Genomic DNA, 22,730 nt, shown 5'->3' on the forward strand with positions numbered 1-22,730 from the left:
ATACCTTAGGTATTATCTATGTTACTTATTGTATTAACCTTTACATTATTTTTTCTTTAAGTGCAAGTATGGACAAAATTTTTACAGTACAGACTTAGACATAGCGGGTCAATGGACCTAGAAGTGTTTGGACGTTGGGTGCATAATGGCGGGGTTGAGTTTTGTGGTGGGCGACGGGATCGTGGTAGAAGTAGCAGTCGTGGTTGGAGACGCGGTCGTGGTGGGAGACGCGGTCGTGGTGGGCCGTATAAGCCACAATATTAAAATGTATTTTTATTACTAACCCTTTGTAAAACGAGGTGCACTTTTTTTTAATAAAATATCCTAAATTTAAAATGGGCCTAAATATTGCCAAAATTCAAACAATTGCTAAACTATTTTTCAGGCTGAATTTAAAATAAATACTTTGAAAAAAACAACATTTTTTCCATTGAAAAAAATAAATACTTTGAAAAAAACAACATTTTTTCCATTGAAATTAACTAGATAAACAAATATTTTGTCTACCTTGTTTTACGAAGGGTTAGATGTTATTAAATTTGTTAATTATCTTAACTCTATATTGAAGAATTTTTTTATTCCCTTGATAGATTCAAAATTTTAATGTCAACTGATGGACACCATCATAAATTAAGCTATTCCAAAACGAATATCAAATGAGATATATTTTTATCCACCTTGTTGCGACGGGTAAACGTAAAGGACGGGCGATCCCGTGGATTTTTACACGGGCAGGCGTCGTCTGTCTGTTCGTGCCTCTGTTTGTCTTTTTGTTACGGAAATGTGATATATAAAGGATGGGCGACCCCTTGTTTTTTCAAAGGGCTACCAACTAGTCTCTATAATAATAGCCGTCGTCTGGGTGTGTGTTCAAAAGGGTTACCGCGTCCTGTTACGGAAACACGAAATGTGATATATAAAGGACGGGCGACCCCGTGGATTTCTCCACGGGTTAACGACTAGTCTCTTTAATAATAGCCGTATTTTGTCGGTCTGTCCGCGAGGAATACGTCGTGTTACGGAAACACGAAATGAGTTACATAAAGGACGGACGACTCCGTGGAATCTTCCACGAGTAACCGACTATCTCTTTAATAATAGCCGTCGTCTGTCTGTGTGTCCGCGAAAGCCGCGTCCTGTTACGGAAACACGAAATGCGATATATAAAGGACGGGCGACCCCGTGGATTTTTCCACGGGTTAACGACTAGTCTCTATTATAATAGCCGTATTTTGTCTGTGTGTTCAAAAGGGTGACCGCGTCCCGTAACGGAAACACGAAATGTGATATATAAAGGACGGGCGACCCCGTGGATTTTTCCACGGGCTAACGACTAGTCTCTTTTTAATAATAGCAGTATTCTGTCTGTCTCTACGCAAGATGGTAACCACAGTAGCATGACATGAAATGCAGTATATAGCTAAAGGACGGGTAAACTAATTGCCTACCCTTTTCATGCCTTTTCTTATGCTGTTGCCTGTGCCTCCCATGCCTTGCTTACCCCTGCCTTGCTGTTTCCTATTCCAGTTTCCCTGCCTGCCTTTGTCGTGTCTTTGAATTGCCGTCCTTCCTATGTCTTTCCTGGTGCCTGCCTACTATGCCCTTGCCTGTGCCTTCCATGCCTTGCCTACCCCTGCCATGCTGATTCCTTGCCATCCTTCCTATGCCTTTCCTGGTGCCTGCCTACTATGCCGTTGCCTGTGCCTTCCATGTCTTGCCTACCCCCCTGCCTTGCCGATTCCCTGCCTGCCTTAGGCCGTGCCCTTTCCTTGCCGTGCTTAATGCCTTTGCCTTGGCAACCTCTCCGCAACACTTTCTATACTGGTTGAAATAAAATGTACACGTTTGTAAGTTCGTCTTTCTTAAATAAAATATACACGCTTGAAAGTCAGTCTTTCTTGAATGAAATTTACACGTTTGTAAGTTCGTCTTTCTTAAATAAAATTTGTACGTTTGTAAGTTCGTCTTTCTTAAATAAAATATACACGCTTGTAAGTTCGTCATTCTTGAATGAAATTTGCATGTTTGTAAGTTCGTCTTTCTTAAAAAAAATTTACACGTATGCAAGTTCGTCTTACTTAAATGAAATTTACATGTTTGTAAGTTCGTCTTACTGAAATAACATTTACACTTTTGTGAACGAGTCCTACTTAAGTGAACTTTACATGGGAAGTACGTCTTAGCTACTTACAAGGGAAATTTAAACGTTTGTAAGCTCGTCTTTCTTGAATAAAATATACACGTTTGAAAGTTTGTCTTTCTTGAATGAAATTTACACGTTTGTAAGCTAGTCTTACTTAAAAGAATGTTATACGTTGTGAGTAAATTTTACTTCAATGAAATATACACGTGTATAATTGCTTCTTGTCTTATAAATAGACTTTACACGTTTGCACGTTTGTCTTTCTTGAATGAAATTACTTGTTTATCTTGCCTAAATAAAAATTCAATTTTTATCAAGGCAGTTTGCTTCATAAATGAATATATGTTTATAAAATGTGAAATGAAGAATTTTCTTCATATACTTCTTATTTTTTAGCTTAATTGATTTTTATCCATTTTAGCAGGAGAGACAATGTCAGTTATGCAGATTTTTTTTTTCGTAGGTTCGTGACTGTCTCAAAGAATGCGTTTAATCCTCTTTACACACAGATCATGTTTCAAACAAAAGTTTTTATTTCGCGCTTAATTTTTTACGTTTAACACATAATAATATTCGTACAAGCGTGAAATATTTCTTTCGAAAAAGCAAATTATTGCACATTTTCTAAGTAAAAATCTTAACGTCACAGTGATACCTTGAAATTGATGAAATGTAATGACGTTGACGATTGAAACTGATAGGACAATGAAGCAAAAATAAACAAATAAAGTAAAACAAACAAAATCATCTATCCTTGTAAAAACATCTGGAAAAATGATGATTTAAGGATTGAATCTTGCGTTGTCTAGCTCTAATTTGTAGAAAAAATATTTTAAACTAGTCGTTAGCCCGTGGAAAAATCCACGGGTTCTCTTGTCCTTTTTATACCGCATTGCGTGCGTCTCGCTACCTGCGCAGCTAAGCTACCATTTTGCGTGACAGACGGACAGACAGACGGACGGACAGACGTATACGGGTATTATAATATAGATAAAGAAAAGAAGATCCCTGTCAAATCATTATGAAATTTTCTCTGTTCCGACGTGTAACTTGAGATAAAGTTAGGTTCCAACATCGAAACTTGAGATGAAGTTAGACTTTGAACAATGCTGAAATTTTATCACATTTTTTAACTTGCATATGTGCACGGTTTTTGTCGGTTGTTGTGGATTAAAATTAATGTCTGCAAAATCAATCACGCATTTTAATTGGAAAGCCAGAATATGGATAGGCTTACATCCTTATCACTTCTTTACATTTATTGGCTGGTAATCGTCTTAAAAAACATATCAACTCAAATTCAATATTTTTCTGCTACATGCATGCCTTGATCATTTTGTTTCTGCTGTGTATTTTATTATAAAAATATATTTTCTAGGAAGTTTTATACTTAAGAAGAAGTTGAAATTCAAGAATGCACTAACTATAAAGGTCAGGAAAAAACATTGTCCGAATTAGCCTTTTTTACAAGTTTTTAAAGTCTAGTTTTTGACGGTGCCTTTATTTAAAACACGGGTGACTTTAATGTGTGGTTGCTTTACACTGGTGTCACAACACTGACGTCAATTTCGTGTGAACTTTATTATGATGTTGCAACACATTAGGGCGTGTCTGCTCCCAACTTCGCCCAATTTTTTCACAAATTCTTATCAATTTTCTATACAACACTGAAAACAAAGATCTCTGAGAGTCAAGATTGTTCACTTTTTATGTCATTCTTATCTTATTCCGTCCCTCTGTTTGAGGATTATTATAACATTCAAAATGTAAACATTTGAAGTTTGGAGATGACATTAAAGTGGTCATGTTTGTCGAAAGAATTGACATCTGTTTACCTGGGATAAATTCTTCATACTGACGTATTTCGTTTGAAAATATCCGTCTTGCAGTAAATCCTCAAACAGTGGAAAAATCATTCCATCCTAACGAAGAATGTCATCTAGCTTTACTTTGTATTTTTCACCCAGCAGTCTTTGGGGGAGTAAGCTTAAACAATAAGGAACAATGAATATTCCATGCGGCGTAATGGCTGTTGTAATGACGACAAAGTCATCAATTTGATTTGACAGCTGAAACGGAACAATGTGACTTTGATAAATTACAAGGGAAAAAAGATTGAATTAAAAAACTTAAAATTTTTATATAAGTTTACCACCAATTTTCGAATTTAACACTATAATTTTCGTCATAAAAAATGTGTTATGTAAAGAGGCACATTCCATGAAAATAATGGCGGCAGGCTCACCTTTACTTTAGCCTGGTGCGTTAAAACAATTCCAACGACCAGGAGCTTAATAGTATGCATTTCGTTTGTACCTGTGCATGATAGAACTTTAATTTACTAGAACATTTTTTTAGCGCCAACTAAAGTATTCTAAAGCAAAATAATGTCGTGATGCTTTATTTGATTTCATCTTAGAACAACACCGATCAGCTTTTAAAACGATTTCGGGTTTTATATAAAATTTTTACCGCGTTGGGCCGAAAAAATCTGGTTCTAAAAAAGTGATAAAAATTTGGCGGATGAAAAATTAAGGTGGACATAATGAATTTCCTTTTAAAGTACCTTTTTTAAATTAATGATCTATATTTGATATACATTATAATGCTTGTTGTCTGTCAGTAAGCTAATAACTATAAAATTTTAAAACCTGCGAAGGGTTCAGGAAAATCTAGAAATGTAAATAATTATTCGTGCACTTTCAGTGGCGGAAAATTACAGGAATTAAGATCGACTTTGTTTGGGTAAAAAACTGAGTTATTTTAACCTTGTATCGTCTGCTCCAAGAGATTCTTTCTAGAGTGCGGTCAAAAGGTACATTCTAATTATCTCCGCGTGACGTTTTGTTGAAAATCTGTAAATTATTTCGACATGAAATACGTTCATATTTGTCTGTGAAACATGTCCAAAATAATTAACAGAACAAATGAGAAAAAGTCTCAATGGACATTAAACATAGAAACGAACATACTCACCGTGCCGCTACAGTACGTGCTTACATATCTTCATGTGCTTAGCGTTGGCTTGTTAATTAGGCAGCTGCCAACCAAAATAAATAAGTCAACAAGACAAACTTTTCTAAAAACATATCCACTTTGCACTTTTGTATGTTAGAATATACATCGTCTTTGTTCATACAAACGATCTCTTTGTTCGTCACGCAATTTATTTATTTTTATCTTTTCTTTTGCAGTACACATTTTTTTATTTTCAGGACGAACTTTTTAATAATCTATGCTCTCCAGTGGAGAGCAACACCCTCCATTTCGTGATTTGCATAAATTCCGTTCAACTTGTTTAAACATTTCATAAAAAATAAAATACTCATCTACCTGGACGTAATGGCGAGAATAGTTTTGGTGAATTACAATATCGACGTGGTCAAACTTACTATAATAATTTTACTATGCAGTTACTCATTACATGACGTCGTATGTTTACAGTCTCCTTGCGGTCACGTGAGGTGGCCTTCGTGTATGAAATTGAAAAGAAGGAAATTGATTGTGGTAAGTGGCTAAAAAATTTTTGGTAACAATAACTTTATAATCTTTATTGATAAGTCCTTTTTAATCTAAAATTTTTTGAAAATATGATTCTTGATTTATAAATTTATAACGGATTGCATTTCGACGATGAATATTTTAAAATAAATATTATATATTGTACTTAATGTAGCTTTCTCGTTGAAATTTAAATTATGTATCTGGGTTTTTTTGTTGATTTAATTAATTTTTAAAGTATTTTAGCGCGGTACAGTCAGGGCGTGATTAAATATTTCCACTTATAACTTAAGAACGTCTCTTATATTAATATCCATATTTTGCTCAAAATGGCTTCCGAATCTCATCTTTGTATAAAGGATGCACGAAATGGCAATGGACAAGCAAAACAGTGAATTTTTACAGTCTATTAGAGCTCCAATTAATTTCCAAGTAATACTTAACAATTATTAGAATTATTCCTTAATACAGTGAGTTTCAATTAGAGTAAAACAAAAAAGGATATAGCTACGTTCATTTCGTTTGACCTATAAAATCTCATACATAGTTTTCAAAGCAGCGTATAGTGGATTGCTAAAGATATTTTTTTAAGTTTTTTGAGAGCTTCAGTGTATTCGCATTCTTACAAAGCATAGTTCGTGATTTTTTTCCTTTGAAAACATAAGCTAAACCTCAAGTAAAGATATGACAAAAAGGTGATTTTATCAAACATTTTATCAAGGTCAAAGTTTGTAACTAATCTTATAACCAGATTAGGATAATAACTTTTAGTTTGACTGAAATGTTTAATTTTTTTTACAGTTAGAAATAAAAAGGTAAAATTCGTAGGTGAAACTGGGAGAGCAATTAAAGTTATTTAGTAGATGTGTCTACAGTCATTAATAAAAGCATGAACGTAAAACTAAGGTCATGTAAGTCGCTCAACGAGGTCCTCGACGGTTATATATCTTTTTTAAGTGAATAAAGCATGCTAGAATTTGATTTTGATTTTGTTATGTTAGGATTTAGAATTTTTTCGTTTAAAACAATAGCATATATCCTTAATTGGATAGTGAATTATTAGGAAAAAGGTTAGTTAAGCTCTTCTGAAACTTTTACTATGTCGAATGCTTGAAAATGTTATACAAAACATTGCAGTCATTCTTAAAACCCTTCTACATTTGCACAGTTATAAAATGAAACATTAAGGAGTTTGTATAATAGAAATTATCAACGGTGGAGTGTTTATGACCACCAAGTAAAAGTTTGTTTGTTTTTGCAATCAAAATAATTGATTGTAGTCAATTCAATATTGATATTGTGAGCTATGACTCCAAGTTTATTAATTTGTTTATTTATTTTTCTAGTCCAGTACGGAGAAAAAGAACAGCGAAGAGAAAGCCGTTCGCCGCCTATTTCACAGGCAACTATTTACGAAACGAAAAGGAAGATTCACGTGAAATGAAATTAAAAAAAACAATTCTGAAAGATATAATATATATTTGCCGACTTGTCTTGTTTCTGAGCGTTAACTTGGAAACGAGGCTGAATTTCATTACGTAATATAGAGTATTATTATTATTGTTATTATTATTTATTAAAATGTCTTTTAAGTTAAAAAGGAAAAATTTGTTCAAGGTGTTTGTTTTTTATTGACCGCCCAAGGGATGGATGGATGCACACTCAATATTGTCAGTCAGGAGTTTTTGTCATGACTGGACCCTTACTTGTTACTTAGACCATCATCTTTACATAATAATGTTAAAAACATGGGTTCCGAATGTTAACCCTAAATAAATCTATATTAAAATACCCGTATACGTCTGTCTGTTTGTCTGTCACGCAAAATGGTAGCTTAGCTGTGCGAGTAGCGAGACGCACGCAATGTGGTATAAAAAGGACGAGGGAACCAGTGGATTTTTCCACGGGCTAACGACTGGTCAATGTAAATATGATAGGCTTTTCCAAATCGCTTTGAACTTAGATCTACTCATAGTATGTCATAAAAAGGAACGAAATGGCAGCAAAAATTTTTGTTTATGTCAGTAATTTTTCTGTGACGTTATCTTTGACATTTGTCCAAATTACCATATCTGTTTAAAATTTGATTACTTTAGTTCCAGATTAAATTTCATTCTGGTTGAAGTTTCTGTTAGCCAAATAAAAGTTAAACTATTTTTCGGTTTTCACATATTGTGCATTAAGTAAGGCTTAAAATTTCCAGAAAATCCGGCTTTTTCCAAGTTTCAGGTAAAATTAAAAAAAACCCTAGAAAATCGAGTTAATCACTTGTTTAAATTGCAAAATGATTTCCCTCGATAATAAAATAAAGTTGTGTTGTAAGTTTTAAGTCCGAAGGAAACGAAAGTTATAACCTGCACTACAATACAATCCACCACAAAAAAGTTCGGAAATATAGGATCTTAAGGCGTGCTGACGTCAGCGAAAAATTAATATTATATAATTTTTTAAATCTAATCAAATAACCTAAAATCCGAAGTTCTAAGTCCACCACATATAGACACAGAAACCTTGACAAGTTTCGAGTGCGTATGAATTACCCAGCAACGCCCTTCTTGATTGGTTAAGAGCTTAGTTTCGCTTTTTTTGCATTAATTTATATCCAGGATTGTGAGCTTTCTATACATTCTCATACATAGTTTTCAAAGCAGCGTATAGTGGATTGCAAAAGATCTTTTTTACGTTTTTTAAGAATTTTAGTGTATTCGCATTTTTACAAAGCACAGTTCGTGATCTATTTTCTTTGAAAACCTAAGCGAAAAAAAAAGATATGACAAAAAGGTGATTTTATCAAATATTTTATCAAGGTCAAAGTTTGTAACTAACTTTTATACCTATATACTGTTAAAGCCCTGAGATTTTCAATTCGTTTTTATCAATATTCAAGCTTTTTAACGTTATCTACGCGGGAGAAATTTGCTCCTTAAAACCACATCACCAAATCAGAAAAAGGCCCCAAAGTCATTTCATTCATTCAAAGATAGAAACTGCTGATAAACTTTAAGTAGCAAACAAAAAAAGTAAATAAAAGAAATATAAAGAAATTCCGGTTTCATGACCTGGACTTCGTTTCGTATAAAGATATGTGTCGACCCTGATAGTTATCTCAAGGCCAGTATTTTTAAGTAACACCTGTCTAAAAAGAGTAATATATTTAAACTTTGTTACGAGGAATTTAGTCTAGGCATGAAGGCCTGGGAGAGATTTTCTGGCTGTAAGACACAACAAAAGTTAGGGACATCAATCTGTATTCAAAATAATCTCTTTGTAAAAATGTCCATTTATATTGTTGTTTAAAATGGCTTCTAAATTAATACTTTATGGCAAGGATGCACGAAATATGCAACACGACTAACAACGTTTGTGTATTTTTCCACGGTCTGCTAAATAGTTTTCCACATTATTTTTATTCGTATTATGAAAATAACTTCGAATAACTTATAAACAAATATATTTTAGATAAAAGTCTAAAATCCTTCTAATATTATTTGTCATCGCTTGAAACCATTTTCCACATATGCCTCAAATTGAAATTCAGTGCCAAAAATATATCTGGATAGGATTACATAACAGTGTCTTGACCTGTGTCTTTTAAGAAAACAAACGAAAACAGCGTATCACTTTGATGGCTACCTAATCTGACAGCTTGTCAAGTCACCATGACCAGTGTCAATACTAAATGTTTTTACGGTAAAGAAAGCAGTTATTATAAATAGCATAGGATCGTATATTTGCCAAGTACTATATGCGCTAATGCTACTTCAACGGAGTGTTGTTATAGGAACAAAATGTTCGTTTTCGTTTCATTCACGCACGTATAACGCTGTTTTTGAATCGTCAATGTTACTTATCAGGTTTTCCTTGCATGTCAGAGCAACGAAAATGTATATCGAATTGAGAAGATTTACTGACGATGTCCTTTTCCCAAACAAAATTTAGAACTTTTGAATACCTTTCTTTGAATACCTTTCCTTTTGAATACGTATAACTTGTACATCGGAGCTTGAACAGTACAGATAGCATGTCACTTGTACAGAGTAGACAGTTCTATAGTGCAGACAGAATGTCACTCGCGTAGTATAGATAGACAGCATGTCACTAATACAGTATAGACAACATGGTAATTGCGCAATGTCAACATCGTGTCACTTGAATGGGATAAGCAGAATGTCATCTGTGCAATGCAGACAGCGTGTCATTTGTATCCACAACGTTTTTACTTCATCATTGTCCATATACGACGCGTATGTTGCAGCGTAGACGACGGTAATGACAAAAGAACGGCAGCCCTCAATTTTAAGTATGGCCTCACCCAGAAAGAAATTAAACTGATGTAAATAAATTTTGTTGGTGTAATGCGGATAAAGAGATATGCTTTTTCTAGACAAGTCGACTAAACTTCAAGTGTTTTTGTGTTGTATATGCGCCAACCTTTTGATACATTTAACTAATACTTCCATATATTTTGTTACTAGTCTACAATAACTTTTCTTACAAGCAGCTACTCTTTTATATTTATTAAGTCTCTAAATAATACTTCTGTTATCGAAATTACATACATACATAATGTTTTTACTTAGTACTTAATATTTTACTCTACTCTGTTGACATATTTTCTTAATTAATCTACTCTTAGAGTATGCATCTACAAATAAATTTCTACTCCTCGAGCGCACATAAAATAAAAGTGAAACGTTTTTTGTCATTGTCATACTTCAATCTTCAAAGGATACCCCTAATGGTTAATGATTACAAGGTTTGGACTAAAACGTTCATTTTATTATAAGAATGATATGAAAACGTTAATAATAACAACAAAAATAACAGCGACAACAATTACCCTGATTGTAATCGATTGGGATTTTGTTTGTTTATTTAGCTTTAATTACTTGAATTAATGGATGAGTAACGTACTGAGTTATACCCTTGTTACACTCGGTACTTATAAAGAGCTCTGTAATTTGTAGTGAACTAAGGTCTTGTTTCTATTATAACGCAAGAATGATTTGAAAGATTCATTTATAATTTGATGATCATCTCTGACTTTCGCTGCTTCTTCGCATTTTCCTTTTTTTCTCAATTTCTAGATTAATTTTTTAACAGCAATAACCTATAAGCTACATCAACAGGAAACGAAGCAACTGAAGTTAGTAACGAAAAATTAAAAAAAAAAGGAACAGTTTCGGGACTTTTCGTTGTGCAAGTCATGTGAGGTACGCAACGATGAATTTTCCCCCGCGAATTAAAACTCACGCAAAGTTTGATACGACCTCGAAATTTAATTCACACCACATTTTATTCAACTGGATTATTAAACACTCACACAAAAATATATCTTAATCAATATTTTTTATATTCGAATTTTCACAACCTCTGTTTCACAAAAAATGTGTAATTGAACCTTAGCAATAATTTTGAGATTTTGTTTGTATATTTCTATTGTTGGTATTATGTGACTTTAATACCTCTAATTGCAAAGTAATGTGCACGCGAAATTGTATCCACGAAAGCATGTCCTAAAACATTGTCATACGAAGAGAAAAGATGTACTTTTTCATTAACGGAGGTCTAGATTCAAATCCTAATCCAGTCGTAACAGCGTCTAACATTAAAAATATGCTTCCTGCTAATTTCTCGCCATGACAATAGGATAATAATTATTCCCTAGGCGGTTGTTTAATTGCTCAAGCTTTGCGTTAGGAGCATTCTTCATTACTAAAATGGCTCAGAATTTGCCATTAACTTATAAAATTAGGAAAATATAGATTAAAAGATAAAATCTATTATCGACTTTTTCTGCGATATTTACGGACCAAGATTTTTTATCTTTCTTCCGTCATAGGGTTTCTTATCCACATTTTGAGACTTTGATAGTTGTGCCCTTTGATATGCCATTTGATATCGAGAGGGCGAAAAGACTTAAAAAGAGACAAAGAACCCTGGAATCCAGGTTGTCAAAGTCTCATTCAGTTATTGTACCATTGGAAATATCACAAAGTCGCATTCTCGAACCCACTCTTTTTATGGTTGCAAGAATCATTTAAATAGATTCCTAATAATCAAAATCGTTCCTCTGAGGAGGCGCTTATTCTTGACAGGCGCTCTGACAAGAAGGCACTTAAAAATAATGATAATTACTATTTTTATTAGTACTTACCCAAAAGAGCCTCTTCACTTCCTAGTGTATTGTTATAAAAAAGAGTCCAGCAAAGGGGTTCCTAAGTACATTCAAGTTCCCATAGAACCTACGGAGGGCGTACAAGGACAATTTCCGCTCAACTAGACAACCGCCTAAGATATCAATCCTATTATCTTGCGAAAAGTTAAGCAGAAAGGATTAATTTACACTTTTATAGTGTATAACATGACTCGGTCGGATTGAACCCAGCGAATACTTTACCACAAGGCAACCAATCGGTAACAAAAGTAAGTTTTCATTGTGTGAAGCAAACACAACTGGAGTTATTCTTTGTTGATATGAAAATGAATAGACTTAAAACTCTTGTAGTTTCAATTATGTTCCCCTAAATTCAGATAAGCACCTCCGTTCTAATAGCTAATCACAAAACAGCGCTCCTTCTTGTGATATTCTTGTGATATTGATGCGGATTTAAATTGCGCACTTATGGAATACGCCTTTTTTTAAGGAATTTTAATTTTGACTGAAGTTTAATGTTGCTTATCTTAGAAAGTAGTATTTTTTCAGAACATGAGTAAAAGTTATGAATTGTAATTTAACAACAGGACCCTAATAACTTGAACAAACTCGTTAGCATCATTTGGGATTTTATAAATATTAGCTGATGTCAGCAGTGAGTGGTACGCTCTGGGTTGTGAAGATGTAAAGAGACTGGGTACTAATTTGCTTTATATCCGCAAGTTTTCGTACAGACGTGTCATATCTTTATCCATAAATCCAGTTGCTAAGCTACCGCTTGGTTTGTTGTCGAAAATTATCTTGCATATTTTGAAGCAGGACAAACAATGTTGCGCAAATCGCCGTAATAAAACGACTGTTAATTTGGACACATATACGTCTATTATGGTCTCAATCCCGTCAAAACGTCCGAAACAGTAGTGAACACAAACGAAATGTAATTCCAGCCTAAGAGTCAGCAGCTTCTCGATTTAATTCTCTATTTACACTTCAAGCTAATCCTTTCTTGTTTAATAAACCCAGGATTTTATACATAGGCAGGGCAGTTAAAAAAAATCACGACTTTAATAAAGAGATTTAATGAAAGAATTTGTTTTATACAAGCAACAAAATTATCTATTGTTTGTTGTATAATACCATCAATAACATTTAAAATTCACCTCATCAAAACCTCTTTGTTTACAGATCGTTGCACGGATAATAAACGATTATTACCTACGGTTAGTTTATCGTTTTACGTATAAACAGAGAAAAAAAATCATATCTAGCTTGATTTGATCAAAATATGCTGTCTGGTCAAGACAAACAAATTGTTGTATACTTGTAAACAAATTTGTTTCTTACGTTGGTATGTATACTGCTCGATTCTGTTAGGGTTTGATTATCGTGTGGAGTTTTTCACAACGGGTATATAATATGTAAAATCATACAGAGAACGCACAGATGTGTTGTTTTAAAGTATTATTTTTAAACATCTGTTAAGTTGAAGGCACCTCTAGCAAGCTGCTTTTACATTTATGGGTTTGAGCATGATTTGAATAAGATTGAGCATACTTACTAAGCAGGCTATAGCAGTCAGCTGTTTATGAAATAAATTTTAAAGAGAGGTGTGTCACTGAGTTTAGAACGAGGAAGATATTTTTAAGCAAGTCAGTTGACCTCAATTGAACATTAATGAAAAATAAACGAATGATTTAGAAGGAAAACAGGTGTGACATAACAACGTCTTAAGACTCTTGAAGTTTGCCTTAAATATTTCAACCATGGAAATTGTAAACAGCAATCGGAGATGCAAAAGTTTACCTTCGTGTTGCATCCCAGTTACGGCAGCTTCATTCCAAAACAGCTATAATTTGGCTATGCTATTGTCGCCATCTTTCTGATGGCTGTGTTAACCCGACTTCACAGTATAAAAATTCTTGCTGTAAAAAGAAATGTCAAAGTTGGGTGTCTAAGTATTTTATTTTCACGATTCAGCTGCAGTGTAAGTAATTTTGATTCAGATTTACAGATTCAGATCTATTTCGTGCACAGCTACCTTTCGGCACGCATGGGCATGTACGAAGCTTTTTAACGTTTCCTGGCAGAGCAAAACTGTCCAGTAAATAATTTTGGTGTCTCTCACAAACTTAACTAAAACTAAAGCCAATCAAGTTTAAAAACTAGTTGTATACAAGGAATAATTTTTATTTAGCTTAACACCAGTCTACAACACTATTGAAAAAAACGAAAAAAAAGAGCGTACATTTCCTATTTTTTGGCGCGAATTAGCATGTAAAAAAGAAGGGTACTGCTCCCTATTGTTATAATGCATTGTGAGAAACAACGTTTGTATGTTTTGCATGTACCACATGTCCTCCTTAGGTTTCAACTGATTAGGTAATTAAATCTGTTTGACATGTGTGACCACAAATTTACTTGCTTTAATTGGTTAATTGAAATTGAAGTTTACTGTCATTGTTGTCTTAAAAATTATTATTATTATTATTATTGTTGTTGTTGTTGTTGTTGTTGTTGTTTTTTTCTTTTGTTGACATAAACAGATAAGTAAGCAGTATAAGTATTTATTGTAGACATTTCTCTTTCAGCAGCTTCTTTTTAGGAAACATAACATAAATACTTCTGAAGTTAAAGTTTACATATCTATCTAAAAAGTGATAAGTAAATCAAAGGAAAAACTGATCTGTACAAATCATTAAAAAAAAAAAAAAAAAAAAAATCGTGAGAATTAATTTTTGCAAATTTGACACAAACTTGCTAAATTCGCGAAAATAATTCCCTCATGTTAAGTGACGCCAGGATATGTTTAACAGAGGCGTGACCGCAGGTTTTCTATTAAAGGGGCGTAACTAAGTGACTAAGGGGACGCATCATGGTTAGGGACTATTGAACATCAATTGTTTAAAATTGAAACCCTCTAGATTGGCTAAAATGCACTCCAAACACCAAACTCCATTAAGCAATGCATGAACAAAACAAAATATACCAATAGATGAAACAATATGAAAGCAAAATAATTATGTTTAGTCTGAAATGGACCATTTTTTATATTTGATATATTTTTTTGAAGAAAAGAGGGCGGTTACTTCCTACCACACGCCCACAGTCCCCATTAGATTATTCTTACGTTTAATAAGAAACCTATAAGAAAACATGATATCACGTTTTTTTTTCACACCAGTTCACCAACTGGCTGAAAATAAGTAAATTGAATGATCAATGGAAATTTTCTTTAGAGGACAAAAATTGCTGCAGGCGGAATTGCCTGTCTAGATAAGCGGACGATAAAGATTTTATCGGCTGACGGTAATTAATTTGTATAAACGAAAAGGTGACAACAAAAATATTACACGTTAAAAAAAGTTGTAACTTATGTTGGTTTTGACAATTTAGATAAGATAAAAAAAATGAGAGAAAGACGAAGCTATTTATATATGGCAAACTAAATTTAAAGAATTATATTAATTATATTTTTAATATGTTATTTCTATATTTATTCACGTATTTTGTTTTATATATATATTTAACATATTTTATGTTTTCTTTACTATCCGTCCTGTTTCTTAAAGTGAATCACAAAGTTACTTCTATTCTCCACAAATTCAAATTTCTTGCACTTTATTGTTGCTTTATTCTGTTTATGAGATAACTTTGAGATCAACAAAAAAGGGTACTAACTGAAAATTGTTGTTCTTATGTTTCATCTGAGAGATGTGACATCAATCTTCTTTGCTTTTAGGCTCAAAGATTGAATTCAGTAAGGCTATGGTTGCATTGCATTGTGGGAATTCAAGAACACACTCTGTGGTGAAGAGACATGTCAACTAGAAGAAGCAGAAATCGTCATGATGGAGATGAATTGTCCGAACAGAATGGACCGCGAAGAACAACAAGACCAAGAGAGGATGACGGAGATAACAACGTCAACAGAAGAAGACAAAGATCGAAACTACACGACGGAGAAAAAGAAGATACGGATGACGAATATGAAGAAACGAAGAGGAATAGGAAAGAAAAGAAAACCGAGACTTTTGAAACACGTAGATATTCTGATGATGACGATATTTCAGACGATGAACCTCAAAACAGAAGCAGAGAAAGACGGAGACGAAGAGATGGTTATGACCGCAGTAGAAAACAAATAAATCGAAGGGACAGAGATGAAGACGATGACGCAGAAGAAGAAGATGAAAACGAAGACGATGGAGACCGCAGAAGAAAGGCAAGTGAAAGGAGTGCCACACGTAGAACTAGAGGGGTCGATAAAAATGAAGAAAGTGTACAAGAAGAAACTGAAGGAGGGAGACGAAGCAGAAGAAAAAAAAGAAACGACAATGACCAAAATGGTGATCTAGAATCTACACATCGACGAACGCGAAGGGAGGATTCATATAATAATAAGGAGTCAGAGGAAAGAGAAAGTAATAATGAGGAAGACAAAGGTCGGAGGCCTTTACGCAAGAATAATACATCAACAGCTGATACAGAGAAAGATGAGTTGATAACATCAAATGCAGAAGACATCACAGAACAAAAGGGCAAGGAAGATGAAGATGAAGATCTGATGAAACGATGGAAAAACAGACCAAAGTTTGAAGAAATGGATAAAAGTGAAGAAGATAATGCAACCTTATCTGAAGAAGAAACTGAAAAAGCAAGAAAAAAAATTCCCTTCAGCAAATGCAATGGTGAAAGTGAAAGGAAAGGTGTTAAATCAGATAAAGTTGAAAATGCGCTAAGTTGCACGGGATCAGATACTTTACCAGAAATTAATATCAATGATCTAAGTCTTAGCACGGAAGATGTTAATGTTGATACTGATGTTACAGAAAACAAAGAAGAAGAAACAAATAAGACAATCAAGCAAGACGCTGAACCAAGTAGGCCGTCAAAACCAAAATCAGCTAAAGTGAGAAATGATGAAAAAAAGAAAAATTCCGATGAAAACAATAATTTTGAGGCGTCAAAGGTAAAACAAACTGATAAAGAATTAGAGGAATCATTAAAGCGCATAAAAAATATACCAGATTTAGGAAAGGTTGCTAAATCTGCGACTCTCAGTAATTTGATGGACACATACTTAAATAAAGACTATCTTATTGGTCGAAGTAAACCAGCTACTTTATCCAAGCCTCAAGCGACTGTTGTAGAAAAGGAGGAAGAATCAGAAAATAATTTAAATACCAATCGACTGATAAACAAAAAACAACCACCTCCGCCTGTTCGAAATAGACCATCGCGTGGTACAAAATCTTGGGACGAACCAAAAGAACAACTAAAACCAAAGAACAGAGACGCACAATGGCCACCTAAAGAACCTCCGAAAGATGTAGGGGCATATGTTGTTGAAAGTTATGGAAAAACTGATCCTTATTCCAAGAAATTAATCAAAGACATACAGAGAACGAAAAGGGAAGAAGAAGAACGGAGACAAAAAGAAAAAAGGGCTGAAGTCGTCCAAGAAAGAACAAAGCCCGTTTCCACGCTACGTTCTTCTTTTATACACAAACCGGCTAAACCTCGACCCGGTGTACAGAAACCGGAATCAAATCTTGCTGGCGAGAGGTCGTGGATTAAACATGAAAAGAAACCGGTCGAGTTTGATAAACCTCCGGACGAACCGGACTGGATGCAATTAATCCGAAATCGTAGATGGAAGTCGACTGTTAAAGCCCGATTTCCATGCAAGTCTTCCGATAAAACTGACTTTGAAAGAAGATCAACAACTCCGAGAAATTGGAAAAAGTTGGCCAAAGATAAAAATGCGTTGCGGATGTTGTCCGAGGTGGTTGGGATAGGAGCTGAAGGTAAAATTAATTCCGTATTAATAAACAAATTTGCGCCATAGGCTATAATCTATGCATCTGTCTGTCATGTAAAATGGTACCGCAAGTAGCGAGACGCACGCAATGCAGGGACCCGTGGATTTTTCCACGGTCACCGACTAGTTGATTTAAAATATACGTTGGACAAAAACTGCTTTTTAATTATAATGATGATACACACATTTTTAGAAATAAGTTAATTTAATTGAATATATATGAAAAAGGCAGAATTGAGATCAACTTGTTTTGCGTATGCGTATCGAAATTTACTCGAACAAAAAAATAATTACCTAACAAACCATGGATGTACGAATGGATGTACATCCATGAGCAAACCAAGCTTTGATAGCAAAACAGAACGCTACGTTGTAATGCATTGCATATTTCTGCAAAAAAGCGCGCCAAATTAGTAACGGCTGGTTAATTTAAATCTATTGTTACTCGCTACTCGATTATTAATAGGCGAGGAGCTTTTCATGAGGCTAGCAAATCAACGCCAAAAAGTCGAAGAAGAGCAAGAAGCGTTGGATAAATTGACTGAACAAGAACTAATGGCGTATGAAGTCGCTCGTGAAACTCTGGGAGAAGATGTGGCTTATAATCTGCAAATGGATAATCCGCTTCCTGCAGCGAGAATGAGACCTGTTCTGAATTCATCTTCCACAGTAAAAGGTGAGACAAGCCTTGCGAGTATATTTTGTCGAGTCTGTTCTGTCAAGTGAATTCTATCTTGTGTATTTTGGCAGGTGAATTCTGACGAGAGTATTTTGTCGGACGTAAACAATGGGGTTTGTATTTTTAACAGACCACGCAACTCGAATGTTTTTAGGGTTAACAGTCATTCTTACTAAGGTGAAAAACCAGTGTGTTCTTGAATTTCGATTCAGGGTTAGCTTCGTTTGGCGTGTGCTTTACGAAGCTATCCTTTATCATTCACGATAGTTGTAAACTGATCTCAATTTCATAACATATTGGAAGGAAAAGAAGTAGTATGCTTACTCTATTATTTGTTATTTTTCTTATATTTGGCATGTTTCTAAGCATATTATTATATTATTTATTATTATATATTTATTATATATTATTTATTATATATTATATTTTTAAATTTATCTTATATTTATCTAGATTATGTATCTGAACAGAATTAGCTACATCAGTACCTGAAATGTTCTTTCGCCCAATAAAAATGCAATAACTCTTGCTTGAATGAAAGATTAATAATCTTGATACACGTTTGTTTTTTTTTGACGAATTTATTGCAAAGCTTCCAACACACTATTTGGCAAACCAATATTTTGCCAAATGCAGTTCTAGGTTATAACTAGCTTTTAATTATCTTTAGAAGGCAGCCTATATGGTAGCAGGGATGATTTGAACTCAACTACATCCTCTAATTACCCATTTACTACATCACAACTGGAAGCTGCCTATTTAACCAACCAGCTCATCCGGTTACATCCCGAGGAGTTCCGAAAATTAATGTCGCTAGAACGATCACGACAAGCAACTTTAAGGTGGCAGTTTTCGTCGGATCCTTTTGATTCGGTGCACGAACATCAGTCGTTGCCAATGGAGATCGCGTTACTTGCTTCGCAGGAGCCTCGTATTCAACAAGGTTTGTAATGTTCTTTATCTTGACTTCCTTTCTTTTTATACATTCAAAAGCTGTTTTCATTACCATCTCTTTAATAATAGCCGTCGTCTGTCTGTCTGTGTGTCCGCGAAAGCCGTGTCCCGTAACGGAAACACGAAATTTTTAAAATGCGCACCAATACCAAATGCGATATATTTCTGTCCACTTTGTGGCAACGGGTTAATTTAAAGGACGGACGACCCCGTGGATTTTTCCACGGGCTAACGACTAGTCTATAATAATAGCCGTCGTTTGCCTGTTTGTCTGTCTGTTATGGAAACACAAAATCCGATATATAAATGACGGGCGACTCCGTAGATTTTTTCACAGGTTAACGACCATCAGTACAATGCTCTTTGAATCCTGAATATCTCAACCTTATTATACTTGGGGGACACAAAGTGCCGCGGTTTGTTTGACTAGACATAATTGTTGGGCACGTGATAGAGTGCTAAAATTTTGTATTTTTGGGACAGAGGAGATTGTTTTTTAATTTTACAAGTTATGATATTATTAAAGAGTGTTTCTATAATGGATTGTTTGTTATATAAATATTAACTATATGTATGTTGTTACCAGATGGTTACCAAGGGTTGCTAAGGATATATATGTGTACTAGGAATAAAAAACAGACCAGATTTAAAGGGAATTTTACTCTAGCAGAATGAAGTCATTTCTGATCGTGATGCCGTTATTTTATTGTTATTCTCTCTTCGAACATCTTTAAATGCAATATTCTGCAGATGTTCCGATTAATGGCATAAGTATTGATATATCTAACAAAACCAAATCCTTTTATCTGACATCATTTTTGATACCACTACTATCAAATTAATTTTGGTACACAGTCCACATGTCTACCAAGAATCAAAGTCGTAACATCAGTAACATGTGAGAAATTGAAGTAAATCTTGTAAAATAGGGGAAAATGGCCTAATATAGGTATGTGTGACGTTATTTCCGATCCCTGTGAAAATTAATTTTGCACCTGGAATTATTTTATATCAAGACCAACCTCGTCCCCAGGGGTTCTTGCTTTTTTCATAACGAAGCTAGCGGCTTTGACATCAGGCAACAAACCTTTGGAACGAGGATGCATTAAGACATTTCATAACTGCACTGTAACTTTCATCACTTAAGCGTTAGTCTTATTCCAGAGTTCTGTCAGGCGGCCCTATACGGGTTACACAGGCCTAAAAATGCACAGGTTTAATAAGGTTTAATTATTTGTCATTTAAAGCTGACCCAAACCACACATAGAGAATTGACTACAAATAGACGCGTTTAGGTGAACATCATGCGCGGTACTAAGTTCGTTCTTTGCAAAAAATTAAAGCTTACAGGTTTGTTCCATCTGTCTGCATTTACCGTATTTGCTTTAATTTTACATTTAACTCTAGCAATGAAGAAGCTCTTGGGACAAGGCGACGATTCAGTTTTTGGGACGCCTGCCCCTGGTCAATACAGAAGTCGCCGAACTCAGTCAGAAGGATTTGGTAGCCATAGGTACGCAGGTTCGGAATCCGATTACGACGGATACGAAAGCAGTCAATCAGTTTCTTCTAATTCGTCTTTTGGAGGTCCTCGTGGAAGACCTAGAAAGAAAAAACTACCTGTACCGCCACCTGTACGCCCGCGTGGACGCTCTGCAAGTCCTTTAATGATGAGCCAAAGACTTGATTCAGCGAAAAATCAAGCTAACCCAACCTTAACTGGTTCACGCATAAATGGTACAAACAGAGATAAAACTATAGACGACGATCGTGAAGTACATTCGCATGGTTTGTTTACAGACGAAGAGTTAAAGCTGAGTGAGGAGATTGCTCAACTTCAAGAGATGACGTCTAACATTGGACGAGATATCGACGAGGAATTAAAAGGTATTGAAGCGTCTTTGGAGGATAGAAAGAAAGATTTCCTGAAAGAAGCTGTACGACAAGAAAGGTTTAACAAGAGACAAGATGTCCCAGATAGTATAGATTTGACTGAGATTGCATCAAGAAGACACAGTTTTATAGAGAAAGACCTCGAATCTAGCAACACTAAAGATGTTCGAGAACAACGTCCAAAAGCACGACATAAAGTCCGTCGCATTAATAGTAGCGCTGCACTTGACGCAGTTTTTAGAAGACGTCGACAAATATCAGAATCTGACGTTGAAGATACCGATAATGAAGACACTGGCGTAAAAGATGGCGGACGACAGTCGGAGAAAGCGACGGAAGAAATGACAAGTTTAGTTAAAGATATAAATAATACGTTTGGTTTTCAAAATGGATCATAAAATATGATTCTTTAAAATCCAAGTAAATAAAATTTCAAAACCTTTACTCCATTTAGTGCGCTCCACCGGAGTGTTTATTCACATCGCTTTGTTTTTTCTATTGGAAAACTAATCAATCCTGTTATATCATGCATTAACCTACTTAAATATAAAATTAAAAAGAAATTATGCTGTGGTTAAACTGTCCTTAATAAATATGCTTATAAAGCCTTTTACTTAGACATCGTTGTGATCGTTTTTTGTTTTAAATATCTTTTGTTTTAGGAGCCTTTTTCCCAGGTTTTATTCTTATAACCACTGGAGGACTGGGAATAGGTTGTGTATAAAGTTGAATTTCAAATATTTAATATCAGATCTTATATGGGTTGCTTTTATTTAATTTCCAAAAATTTCCCAAGTTTAAAATTTTGCTGTGATGTAGCCATTATTGATATATCTGCATAATCTTTTTGACACATACATGCTATACCTCAATCTTTATCAACTAACAACCTCGTACCCAATTAAAATTATATTAAACTTTTGTACCTGTACCTTACCAATTCGAATGTTGTTTTGAGTGGTCGCCATTTTGATTTGCTCTAAAATTTCTTGTTGTCAGGCGCGAGCTTATAAAAGGGCGGCCCATATAAGATGGCGCTTATAAGACGGCGGCGCTTACAAGAGGGCGCGCTTATTTTAAAGTTTGAAGTTTTCTGTTTCTATAGATCTCAGTAAATAGATAAAAAGAGACGCAGCCAGAAATAATTGCAGTGAACATTTCTATAAAAGATAACCAAATCTCGATAACTAATTTGCTTTTATCATTTAAGAGATAAAAGAGCTAGCATGCATTTTCTACATTAAATTCGGATAGTTGGCTGAACGAGCTCACTTAAAATGCTTCATCCAAAGCAGATTTTTCTTCAACATGGCTACTCTATTCGGGCAAGATCATTCTTTATTCAATGCTTTGTATTCACGCTTCGCATCACTAAAGAAAATGAAAGACTTTAGGCGTATCTCGTCTGCTTCTACAGTCAGGCAAACAGGAACTCTCACTTTTTTACACCTGGTTGTTTTCAGGAGAATATTTTTCTTTTATGTTACACCAACAGTTGTATCAAAAAACATATCAGACGGCCTCCAATTGTTGTTCGCCTTCTGGGAGCAACTTTGTTTCGTTCATAAATGTTTAGAACCTT

General features: G+C 34.6%; 1 protein-coding gene across 1 annotated transcript; it reads left to right on the plus strand.

Moving 5' to 3' along the window:
• The first annotated feature begins 105 nt into the window (after window positions 1–105).
• Window positions 106–21,905, plus strand: LOC130626165 (uncharacterized). The gene is made up of 6 exons (XM_057441267.1): window positions 106–5,650; window positions 6,991–13,149; window positions 15,541–17,608; window positions 18,089–18,298; window positions 18,972–19,244; window positions 20,663–21,905. Exons 3-6 carry the CDS (start codon window positions 15,619–15,621, stop codon window positions 21,544–21,546), a joined length of 3,357 nt encoding a protein of 1,118 aa, XP_057297250.1. The 5' UTR covers window positions 106–5,650; window positions 6,991–13,149; window positions 15,541–15,618; the 3' UTR covers window positions 21,547–21,905.
• The last annotated feature ends 825 nt before the right edge of the window (window positions 21,906–22,730 follow it).

This window comes from Hydractinia symbiolongicarpus, chromosome 14 (genome assembly GCF_029227915.1).
Source record: "Hydractinia symbiolongicarpus strain clone_291-10 chromosome 14, HSymV2.1, whole genome shotgun sequence".
In the NCBI taxonomy this organism is placed as follows: domain Eukaryota; kingdom Metazoa; phylum Cnidaria; class Hydrozoa; order Anthoathecata; family Hydractiniidae; genus Hydractinia; species Hydractinia symbiolongicarpus.